The following is a 12,180-nucleotide window of genomic DNA, read 5'->3' on the forward strand; positions in this document are numbered from 1 at the left end:
CAAATTATTCTCTAGATTCTCCCAATCATGATTGGTTCCAAATTTTGTGAGGAGATGTGCAACTTTAGTACAAAGTAAGTGCTCCATATGCTGCCTTGTAAATGTCAAGCGCTGTGTTTTTTCTTCTGGAGAAATGGGTGAGATTCCAACTGTGGCTTTCAGAGCTTTGAGAACTAAGAATGCCTGTGCACTGTCAGTGCAGATAGTTTTTAGCTCCTGATATATGTTTTGGACAGACTGTATTTCTTCCTGGAGAAAATTTAACTCAGTGCACCCCAGAAGAGGCTGGAAAACCTTGCTTTCCAGCTGATAACCTGCATCAGCTGCAATGGAGAGTAGTAGCAGCTGCGTGTCTGGCTGCTCTGCTTCTCTGAGATAGTTTAAGAAGTCCCCAAGAACTGTGATGACATCCCTGTAGCCTTTCTTTAAGCCTCTTCCATTATTTTGGGGGACTCGGATGTCATGGTTGCTTCTGTGAAAGATATTTTGATTTATTTAAAATTTTTCAAGAATTCAGATAATTCAGTGATTTTGATTTGGTGTTCTTCTGACTCTGTCTGGTTGATCCATAGCATGATCAACTTCACCTGAGGAAAGTTTTTCACTTTGTGTACATGAGGTTCTAGAAGGCTGCAGAATTGAGATTTAATAAACTGATTTTTTTTTAGTGGAAGATTTTTTGCAAAAGCTGACAGTTTTTATAAGAAAATTTTGTAGATTACAATTTGTGAGGCATGTATTAATCCAAACATCATAACCTTTTGTTTTGTGAGCCAGTGTTTGCATAAAATACATCAGGCAGTTAAGATGTTTTTCAGGATCTGAGACCTCCCAGGATTTCACATCATTCAGAAAAAGTCCTGCTTCCTTTATGGTACTCGGCATATGTTCTCCAGGCTGGATGCGGGCAGCAAGGCCTGTCAGAGTAGATAGTTTTCTGCCAGACAGTTAGCCACCAGAAAGGGGTCCTTAAAATTGTTTCTGTGATTTGATAGGATAATGTCCCAAATGGGTACCAGCTGAAGTTCTCGGTCAATGACACGCCAGGTTTTGTTGCTAGCAAGAAGGCCAGTTGTCCACTGAACAATTCCATTTGCTTCTGATGGTCCACCTATCTGGGCCACAGACAACTGGATTTTGATTTGGAGCTGTTCATCAGCTGAATTTTTGTAGGATCTTGCTGACTGTATGTCTGATGTTGTCATCCCTCCCCCAACTTCAACTCCGAAGCCATTGTAGCTCTCTCTTATGTAACTATCCAAGGCTTCTTCTGTCTGCTGCTTCACAAGATCCAGCTGGTCACTTTTGAAACCATCTGAAAAGGCCTTCCACCAGTAGATTCCCCCAAGGTGCAGAGGGCCTTGATTAGCATGAGAGCCAAATCTGTTGAAGAAATTTTCAGTCCTGTTCCTGACTACAAGGAATCTGTCTGGTCCTTCTGTGTGTTCCAGTTGTTCTTCAATGATTTTCAGTTCCTTGGGAGCAGCAGTGGAGAGTTGGAGCTGATCTTTGCAAAAGTGGAAGGAGACTAGTGGGTTGTATTTGAACATCGATGAGCAGAAATAAGTGTTCTTTGAATCTGATTGTAGGACATCTTTGGATTCTAAATGCTTGACTGTATCCATTCCACCTTCCAAATTAAATCCCCAGCCTCCACCCTTGGCTAAAAGTGTTAACTGGAAACCAAACTTCTCCACAGTTTCAGTGAACAGGGATTCTTCTTTAGAAGATGTGAATTCTTTTGTTTCCATCCGTTTTCCTTGCTCAGACCCAAAGAAGAACAAGTCCTTGGGAACCCTGAGTAGTTCTTCTCTCCTTGTTGCCAAGTCCTTTTGGTGGCTGGTCTTATAAATTCCCTGCAGCACCAGCCCACCTGATGTGAATCTTAGCAGATCTCTCTCTGAGAAGTTTTGACTTTTTATCATTGTCGCTTTTATGTGACAAAGATGTTTCTCCATTGTTTCAGTGATATCTTTGAGGGGTACTTCAGGCCCTGGCCAGCACTCTTCAGGGATCTCCATTGCTTGCCTCAACTCTGCTTCTTTCCTCTTCACTTCCTCTTCCTGTCTTTGTTTCCCTTCTGACTACAAGGCCCTCAGTTCCTGCAGTGCCTTTTCTGCCTGCTGCTGCCTGTTCCTTATCATCTCCCCGGGAGTTTCCTGGAACTCTGCAACACTGTTTGTCTGTGAGAGGTCAAGCAGCTTCTCCAGAGCCTTTTCTTCCCATGTGTATTGTGTCTGGGACTTCAGCTTCTGGAGGTCTTGTTCTTCTAAGTGTTGTAAGGCCTGGGCACAGGTCACACCCAGGTCTTCCTGAAGCTTAGGCAGCCAGTAGTCAACAGACAGCCCCACTTCTGTCAGCATCTCCTGGATATCTTGCCTTCTAGGCTGGGGCTTATGGATGGAAGTACTTTGCTGTTTCCATTGTTCTGTGAAAAATAGATGTTTATTTATTCTGTGTCCCAACTGTAAGAAATCTTATCTACATTATCCAATATGTAAGTGTTCTTAGGAGACCAGTCTCCAAAGTTTTTGATGCCTTTATCTAATTCATTTAAAATCTTTGCTGTATTATTTTCTGTTTACTGAATATAATTTATGTATCTAGCTATCATTGAGAACTTTAATGTAGTAGACTTGTTTTATACATTTTCTCCTACATTGACTCAACATCAGAACCATTATGTTAATAATTAAATTTTAATACATAATTAGGTGACAACCAATTTTTTATCTTTCAATAAGAGCAATTTCTATATGCTAATTAACTTTTCTATATTTGTTTCTGTGAAACGTGTGTTTACTGTTTCCAATGAAATCTCCCTGAATACATCATAAGTTATGTAGTATTAATTTGACCTGCTGTCATAAATAAATTTCTACTTTGCTGGTTGCTTACTTCTAATTTTTCATTTTGTTCTAGTTTACTGTCTTAGAGTATTTTCTATTGAAATAAAACATTGTGACTAAGGCAACTTGTAAATGAATTTGTTTAATTTGGAGCTTATGATTTTAGATGGTTAGAGTCTATGATCATCATGTTAGGAGGCTCTGCAGCAGTCAGGTAGGCATGGTACTAGAGCAATAACTGAGAGCTCACATTTTGAAACACAAGAACAATACAGATGGAAAGCAAAAAAGTTAGTATGTCTGTGTGTGAGAGAGAGAGATAAAGGAAGACAAAGACAGAGAGACAGAGAAACAGAAAGACAGAAAGATTGGAGAAAGAGGAGGAAGGGAAATTGAGGAATGAAGGGAGAGATTAGAAAGAGATAGAAAGAGAGAGAGAAAGAAAAAGAGAGAGAGACTGGGAATGTCTTGAATCTTTTGAAACCTTAAAGCCCACCTCTAGTGACATACCTCCTCCAACTTGGACATACCTCCTAATCCTTCACAAGGAATTCCACCAACTGGGAATTAATCATTCATAGATATGAGCCTATTGCTGTTCTCATTCAAACCACCATGTAAGCAGAAACTGTTTGTTAGTTTCCCACTGCTCAGACCCAAATAATCACACAGAAGCTATATTAATTACATCACTGCTGGCATATTACTCTGGCTTCTTATTAACTAGCTCTTATATCTTAAATCAACCCATTTTCATTAATCAATACATCACCAAGAAGGTGTGGCCTACTGGCAAGGTTCCAGGTCATCTTTCTCTTTCGGCTGCTGCATGGCATCTCATTGACTCGACTTACTTTCTCTATATATCTCCGTTCTGGTTTCCCATCTGGCTTTACTCTGCTAACCCATTGGCTTAAACTGCTTTGTTCATCAACCAATAAAAGCAACACATATACATAAGGACATCCCATATCATCTCCCCTTTATGTCTAAGTAAAAAGATTTTAACTTTAGCTTAATAAAATTATATATGCAAAACAGTTAATAAGCAAGAATTATAGTTACAATATTTTATCCATTTATATTAGACAAATTAAGAAAAATTCTCTATCATATATCTTATTTGTGTGAGTCTAAAGTTTTATATATAATTTATCCTTTATCATAACTAAGAACTATAACTATATATCTTCAGCTCTGCAAAAACACCAGAAGGATATAATAGTACCTAAGTAAACAGAAAGTGCATTGTAAGCAACTTCCAAATTTTAGAATTGACAAAAACATCTTGCTGCCTGGACAGTTATCTAACGTTTTTTGTAGTGTTGGGACATCTATTTCAGCCGATAGACCCATAGTATACAACAGGCTTTTGCATGAAGCAGGAAATTTGAAGATCTGTTCTGTATTATAATGGCAAAGTTCATCAGTTGCTTTTTCCTGTGTCCTGAAGAATGTCTGCAGGAGTCCCGAAGAACAGTCTTACCTTCTTTAAGCAATTCAGCAGTCATTTTTATGTGGGCCCTGCATGTCTGTTTTATAGAACATACCATCAAGCAGTCCAGGCAAGAACAGTTTCTTGCCAAAATGACTAGCCTTGTCAATTGAAGGCAAATGGAATGCCATTGGCCCAAACTGATTAATTCATCAACCAATAAAAACAACACATATAGAAAGACATCCCACATCACCACCACATACTTCTCTCAGCACCCCCAAACCCATGGCTATTCCATAATGCAAAATACATTTAGTTCAATTTCAAAAACCCTCATATTCTTTCAGTCTCAGCACTGTTTAAAATTTAAAGTTTTAGCTACAGTACTGAAAACAGCCTGTTACTGGCATAAGAACAGACAGGAGGACCAATGGAACCAAATAGAAGACCTGGAGATCAATCCACACATCTTCAAACACTTGATCTTTGATAAAGAAGCAAAAAAAAATATCAAATGGATAAAAGAGAGCTTATTTAACAAAGTAGTGTTTGGATAACTGGATATCAACATGTAGAAAAATGAAAATAGACCTATAACTATCATCATGTACAAAATTCAGGTCCAAATAGATCAAAGACCTCAACATAAAGCCAGCCATACTGAACCTTATAAAGAGGAAGTGAGAAGTATACTTGAACGCATTGGCATAAGAGACCACTTTTTAAATATAAGCCCAGCAGCACAGGCACTAAGAGAAACAATTAATAAATGGGACCTCCTGAAACTGAAAAACTTCTGTAAAGCAAAGGACATGGTCAACAAGACAAAATGACAGCCTTCAGATTGGGAAAAAAATCTTCACTAACCCCACATCAGACAGAGGTCTAAACTCCAAAATATACAAAGAACTCAAAAATTGGACACCAAAAGATCACATAACCCATAAAAAATGGAGTACAGACCTTAATAGAGAACTCTCAACAGAAGAATCTAAAATGGCTGAAAGACACTTAAGGAAAGGTTCATCATCCTTAGTCATCAGAGAAATGCAACTCAAAACAACTCTGAGATTCCATCTTACACTTGAAAGAATAGCCAAGATCAAAAAAAAAAAACTGATGACATTCTATGCTGGAGAGTTTGTGGAAAAAGGAGAACACTTCTGTATTGCTGGTGGGAATGAAAGCTGGTACAACCCCTTTGGATGTCAGCATGGCAATTTTTCAGAAAATTAAAAAACAACCTTCCTCAAGACCCAGTAATACCACTTCAGGGTATATATCCAAAAGATGCTCAATTGTACCACAAAGACATGTGCTCAACTATGTTCATAGCAGCATTGTTTGACAGAGCCAAAACCTGGAAACAACCTAAATGTCTCTCAACTGAAGAATGGATAATAAAAATGTGGTACATTTACACAATGGAGTACTACACAGCAGAAAAAAAGTAATGCTAGCTTGAATTTTGCAGAAAAATGGATGGAGCTAGAAAACATTATTTTGAGATTGGTAACCCAGACACAGAAAGACAGTTATCACCTATACTCACTCAAAGGTGGTTTTTAAAGCAAAGAAAGGCAGCCTACAAACCAGAGAACTTAGACAACAATTAGGACACTAAGAGAGACTTACAGAGATCTAATCTACATGGGAATTAGAAAGTGGAAAAAGACAAGCTCTCCTGAGTAAACTGGGAGCATGAGGACTTTGGGGGAGGATTGAAGTGGGGAAAGGAGAGGCAAGGAGGGGAACAGAGAAAAATGTAGGCTCAATAAATATCAATAAAATTGAAAAACTCAAAGTTTCTTCTGAGACCAAAGACAATTTCTGAATTGTAACTCCCCATAAAATCAGAAACCAAATTGCATATTTCCTACATACAATGGAACAGAATGTACATTACCATTCCAGAGGGCAAAAACTAAGGCAAGACCAGAATCTAGAACCACAAACTCTAAATTCCACAATACTCTCTGTCATATGTCAAAGGCTGTAGATGGCTCCAACCTTCTGACTTTGATGATTAGACCACCACATATTAAAGCTGGATATCATCAACAACAGAAACAGCAGAAAGCCTATAAACTCATGGGAATTCAAAAACTGTCTACTGAATCAAGGTAGAATAAGAAAAGAAATTAAAGATTTCATAGAATTCAATGAAAGTGAATAAACAATGTATTCAAACTTATGAGATACAATGAAAGAAGTTCTAAAAGGAAACTCATAGCACCAAGTGTCTACATAATAAAATTAGAGAGAGCTGATACTAGCAATATAGCATCACAACTGAAAGTTTAGGTAAAGAAAAAAGCAAGCACACCCAAGAGGAGTAGATGGAAGCAAATAAACTGAGGGTTTATATCAATAGAATAGAAACAAAAAGGACAATACCCCCTCTCAAATTAATAAAACAGAGAGTTGATTCTTTGAAAATATCAACAAGATAGACACACCCTTATCCAAACGGAGTAAATGCAGAGACAGAATATCAAAATTATCAAAATCAGAAATGAATAGGGGGACATAACAGGCACTGAGTAGATCCAAAGAATCATTAAGTTGTACTTAAGAAACATTCAGTCCACTAAATCAGAAAATCTAAAAGAAATGGATAAATTTCTTGGTTGATATCAATTACCAAAGTTAAATTAGAATCAGATTAATCATTTAAATAGATCTATAATTCCTAAAGGAATAGAATAGAAGCAGTAATTAAAATCTCCCACACCACCAAAATAAGCCCAGGGCCAGATGCTTTTAGTGCAAAATTCTGCTAGACCTTTAAAGAAGAACTAATACAAACACTCCTTAAATTGTTTTTAAAATAGAAATGGAAGGAACTTAGCCAAATTCATTTTATGAGCCCACGAGCCTCAGTCATCTTGATACCCAAACTGTGCAAACCACACAAAGATTCAACAGAGAAAGAAAATCTAGTACCTTTTGACCATAGCTAAAAAAATAATCAATAAAATATTCACATACCTAAACCAAGACTACATCAAAGATCATACATATCAAGTAGATTCATCCCAGAGGTGTATAGATTATGATTCAACATATGAAAATTAGTCAATGTAATCCATTTTCTATACAAACTGAAAGAAAAGAAAACCATATGATCATCTCATTAAGTACTGAGAAGGTCTTTGACAAAATCCAATACTTCCTCATGATGAAAGTCTTGGAGAGATCAGATATACAAGGGACATAACTAAGCATATTGAAAGCAATTTACAGCAAGCAGACAGCCAACATCAAACTTAATGAAGAGAAACTCAAAACAATTCTACCAAAGCCAAAATTTAAAAAAAAAGCTGTCCACTCTCTCCATATCTATTCAATATAGTAATTAAAATTTAAACTAGAGCAAGAAGACAACTGGAGGAAATCAAAGCAATATGAATTGGAAAGAAAGAAGTCAAATTATAGCTAATTTGCGATGATATAATGGTATATGTTGTATGAGAGAGCCCCTTGTTTGTCCCAGTTGGCTGGCTAGCTTACACCTAAAATAACCACACAGAAATTATATTCATTAAAACACTGCTTGGCCATTGGCTCTAACTTCTTATTGGATAACTCTTACATATTAGTTTAACCCATCTCCATTGATCTGTGTATCATCACCTGGCAGTGGCTTACCAGAGATTCTAACTGGCGTCCATCTCAGGCAGAGGATCCATGACTTCTCTCTGACTGTTTTCTTCCTCCCAGAATTCCATTCTGTCTTCTCTGCCTACCTAAGTTCTGCCCTATCAGGTCAAAGCAGGTTCTTTAGTCATTAGCCAATGAAGGCAACAAATAAACAGAAGGACCTCCTACACCAGGTATATGAAAGAGACTCAAAAATTTTATCAAGGAACTCCTATAGCTTATAAACATCTTCTTCAACTAAGTGACTGGGCACAAGATTAACTAAAAAACAAACAATCATTAGCCCTTCTATACACAAATGACAAAGAGGCTAAGAAAAAAATCAGGAAAACAACAATCTTCCCAATAGCCTCAAATTATATAAAATCACTTGTGGTAATTCTAACCAACCAAATGAAAAACTTGTATAATCAAACTTCAAGTCTTTGAAGAAAGATATTAGGAGATAAAAATATCTCCCATGCTCATGTATCAGTAGGATTAACATAGTAAAAATGACCATCTTACCAAAAACAATCTACATATTGAACTCACTTCCCATCAAAATTCTAAAACAACTCATTACATACCTTTAAACCACAATACTCAACCCCATGGAAAAAGAAAATCAGTTAAAGCAATACTGGAAACTAAAATAACTTCTGGAGATATGATCATCCTTGATTTCAAGCTCTACTTATAGAGCTATAGTAATAAAAACTGCATGGTACTGACATAAGAATAGACACACTGCCTAAAGTTATTGAATTGAAGATGCAGCAAAAATTCTGCCTACCTATAGGCACCTGTTTTTAATATGAATCCAGAAATACACAATTAAAAAAAAAAGAAAACATCTTCCACAGATGGTGCTGGTCTACCTGGATGTATGCATGTAGAAGAATGGAAAGAAATCCTTATCTATCACCATGCACAAAATTCAAGTCCACGTGAGTCAAAGACCTCTGCATAATAAACACAGATACACTGAACCTGATAGAAAAGAAAGTGGGGAATAGCCTTTAACTCATTGGCACAGAATTCAACTTTGAGAACACAGTACTGATAGTGCAGACACTAAGGTAAACACTCAATAAATGGGACCTAGTGAAACTGAAAAAACTCCTGTAAGGCAAAGTACACTGTCAATAGGACAAACATAATGGGAAAAGATTTTCACCAGCTCCACATCTGACAAAGAACTAACTTCCAAAATATGTAAAGAACTCAAGAAACTTGATATCAAAAAATCAAATTAATAATGGGATACAGATCTAAACATAGAATTCTGAACAGAAGAATCTCACGTGGCAGAGAAACACTTAAAGGATCATTCAACAGCCCTAGTCATCAGGAAAATAGGAACTACTTTGAGGTTCCATTTTACTCCTGTCTGAATGGCTAAGATGAAAAGCACAGGTGACACTATATACTGGTAAGGATGTAGAACAATGTAAACACTCCTCCATTGCTGGTGGGTGTGAAAGCTTAGACATCCACTATGGAAATTACCATGGTGGTTCCTCAAAAAATTAGGAGTCAATCTACCTCAAAACCCAGCTATTTCAATCTTTACACCAAAGACTTCTCCATCCTACCTCAAGGACACTTGTTCAACTCAGCTTGTATCAGTTTTACTCATGATACTCAGAAACTAGAAACAAACTAGGTGTCCCTAAATGGAAGAATGGGTAAAGAAAATGTGGTTCATTTATACAGTGGAATATTTTAAAAAAGACATCATTAAATTTGCAGGCAAGAGGGTGGAACTAGAAAAAAATCATCCTGAGTGAAGTAAGCCAGACCAAGGAAGACAAACATAATATGTACTTATATTTATAAGTGGATATAAGCCTTTTAAAACTTTATTGAATCTTTGGGGCTTTCACATTTTGCACCCCAAGTTTTTTCACTTTTTGGTCTCCCCATATCCCTCCTCATTGTTCCTGTGTCACTACCCCATGTAAAAAAACAAAATAAGTAAGTATGTAACTAACAAAAGCAGGAATAAAAGCCCACAGTAAACCAAAACGGAACAAAAACTACACCAGGAACAAAAAACTCTCTGCTTCCCCTTCTCTCCTGCCTGTCCATCACTTTATCATCAGTACTAGTAGCATTTGAGGCTTCCATGTGTCATATAGTATACCCCTTTGTCCTATCATCATGACTGACCAATGTTCATTACACTGAGTCAATGGTCTAGTTCAAGGTCTCTTGTTTTTGGTATACCATTTTCACTGGGTCCTCACTAGAATTCCTCTGGAGTACCCTATGGCCTCATTAAGTCTTGGAATCTTGCAGGTATCATTCCATAGGACCAATTTCTTCATGAACCCCTCAGGTCCCAGATGGGGGTAGATGTTAGAGTAGGTCAACTGATGGCCCAGTTGTGGGCCTGGGTATTAGCTAGGCAGGTGAGATCGAGTCACTGGAGGCACCCAGCTCAGGTGCAAGAGCAGAATCAGCTCCTCTACATGCCTGTCGTCAGGGTAGGATCATCATTGATTGTTGGTGGCAAGGGGTGGGGGCCCTCTTTCCCTGAGCACAGGGGCCAACTTTCTAACTGTAGTGGCCAGAGAGAGGCAAGGCCAGCTTTCCCAGGGCAGTGAATGGTGGGGCACAGCCCTCTGATTTAATCTTGCATAGTTCCTATGGCCTTATGAGGTGACATTGGCCATAGTCATCAACATAGACCCCAGGGCAACTGGACCACAGACCCAGACATGGTTCTTGGTAGCAGCCTGGTCCCAAAAGACATCCTAGTTGGTTCTGGGTGGAAGGAATGACCACTCAGGTGGGAATGGTTCCTAGCTGTCAGACACCACCAAGGCCTCAGGTTGCAGCCCCAACCCTGGAACTCTATGTGACCATTGATGTCAATGCAGGATCTGGACATCAGCTCAGACCTCAGCCATGGTAGGACAATGGACCTTAACATGGTTCTTGGCAGCAACTGGATCTGGATGTCTCAACTGCCCCCAGTGGCAGTATGGCTTTGACACTAACTTGGCCCTTGATTTTGGGTGTCTGCATGGCCTTTAGTGGTAACAGGAGCATCAGACAAACATCAGCATAGACCCTGGCTACAGTTGGTCCTCAGACCCTAACATGTTGTGGGACAATGGTCTGTATTCTGTCAATTATATTTTAAATAAATGTTGATTGGTCAGTAGCCAGGCAGGAAGTATAGGTGGGACAGCCAGACAGGAAGTAGAGGTGGGTCAATGAGAAAAGGAGAATTCTAGGAAGAAGGAAGTTCCTTCTGCAGTCGTTGTCCCAGCCACAAAAGAAGCAAGATGTGACTACCCCACTGAATAAGATTCCAAGCTATGTGGCTAACACAGATAAGAATAATGGCCTAATATAGGTTATAAGAGTTAATATGAAGCCTGAGCTAATAGGCCAATCAGATTATAACTAATGCACCTCTGTGTGATTTCTTTGGGATTTAACGATTGCGGGAACCAGGCAGGAAAGAAATCCCTGACAACACTAACAGACATGTCATTGAGTACCAGTGCAGGCCACTCAGATCTGGATGCATGCTGGTCCTCAAACTCCAACCTAGACTCAGGTGGCTGGGTTCACCTGAACTTTTTCATGGTTCTCCATTACAACAGGAGTCAAATATGTCAATCCTGACCCTGCCCACTACAGGGACCAGGCATGACCTTGAACAACAGCCTAGGATCAGATGATACCCTGGTCCCAGGTAGGAGCATAGGCCACCCATATATGTATGGCTCCTGTTGTGGCATTGGTCCTGAGTATACCCAAGACACAGGCTCTGGTCCAGATCTAGAGACTCTGTATTGGCCCTAGTGGCAACCTGAGCCACAAAGTTCAACACAGACCACAGCTGCAGCTGGACCTCAGGTAACAACTCAGCATGATCAACATCCTTTCTCCTATTGGTTATCTTTGGGCACTCAGATCAGGATGGCTCTGATGGCAGCATAGCCCCTGGACACAAACAAGGCCAAAGGATGCAGCCAGAGTCCAGGCTTCATGTGGATTTTGGCGGTATCTTGGGGGGTCATAGAAATCAATATAGATTTCACATGTGGAAGGACCGTGGAGGATATTAGCTTTTTAGTAAAGAGTGACCAAGCTACAATCTATAGACACAAAGAAGATTCAAGGGAGGGGGTCCCTCATCCATTGCTGGTGGGAATGCAAACTTGTGCAACCACTTTGGAAAGCAGTGTTTCGGTTTCTCAGGAAATTCGGGATCAACCTACCCCTGGA

General features: G+C 38.9%; 1 protein-coding gene across 1 annotated transcript in view; it reads right to left on the reverse strand.

The window, feature by feature from the left end:
* LOC101998405 (interferon-induced very large GTPase 1-like) overlaps nucleotides 1-4,360 on the reverse strand; it is a 10,727-nt gene extending 6,367 nt beyond the window's left edge. The window contains 5 exon segments of the mRNA XM_013355532.2: nucleotides 4-413; nucleotides 416-668; nucleotides 670-929; nucleotides 932-2,428; nucleotides 4,336-4,360. Coding sequence (XP_013210986.2) covers nucleotides 4-413; nucleotides 416-668; nucleotides 670-929; nucleotides 932-2,428; nucleotides 4,336-4,360 — 2,445 coding nt within the window.
* Between the last annotated feature and the right edge of the window lie 7,820 nt (nucleotides 4,361-12,180).

The sequence above is a fragment of the Microtus ochrogaster genome, unplaced genomic scaffold (assembly GCF_000317375.1).
Source record: "Microtus ochrogaster isolate Prairie Vole_2 unplaced genomic scaffold, MicOch1.0 UNK162, whole genome shotgun sequence".
Taxonomy (NCBI): Eukaryota; Metazoa; Chordata; class Mammalia; order Rodentia; family Cricetidae; genus Microtus; species Microtus ochrogaster.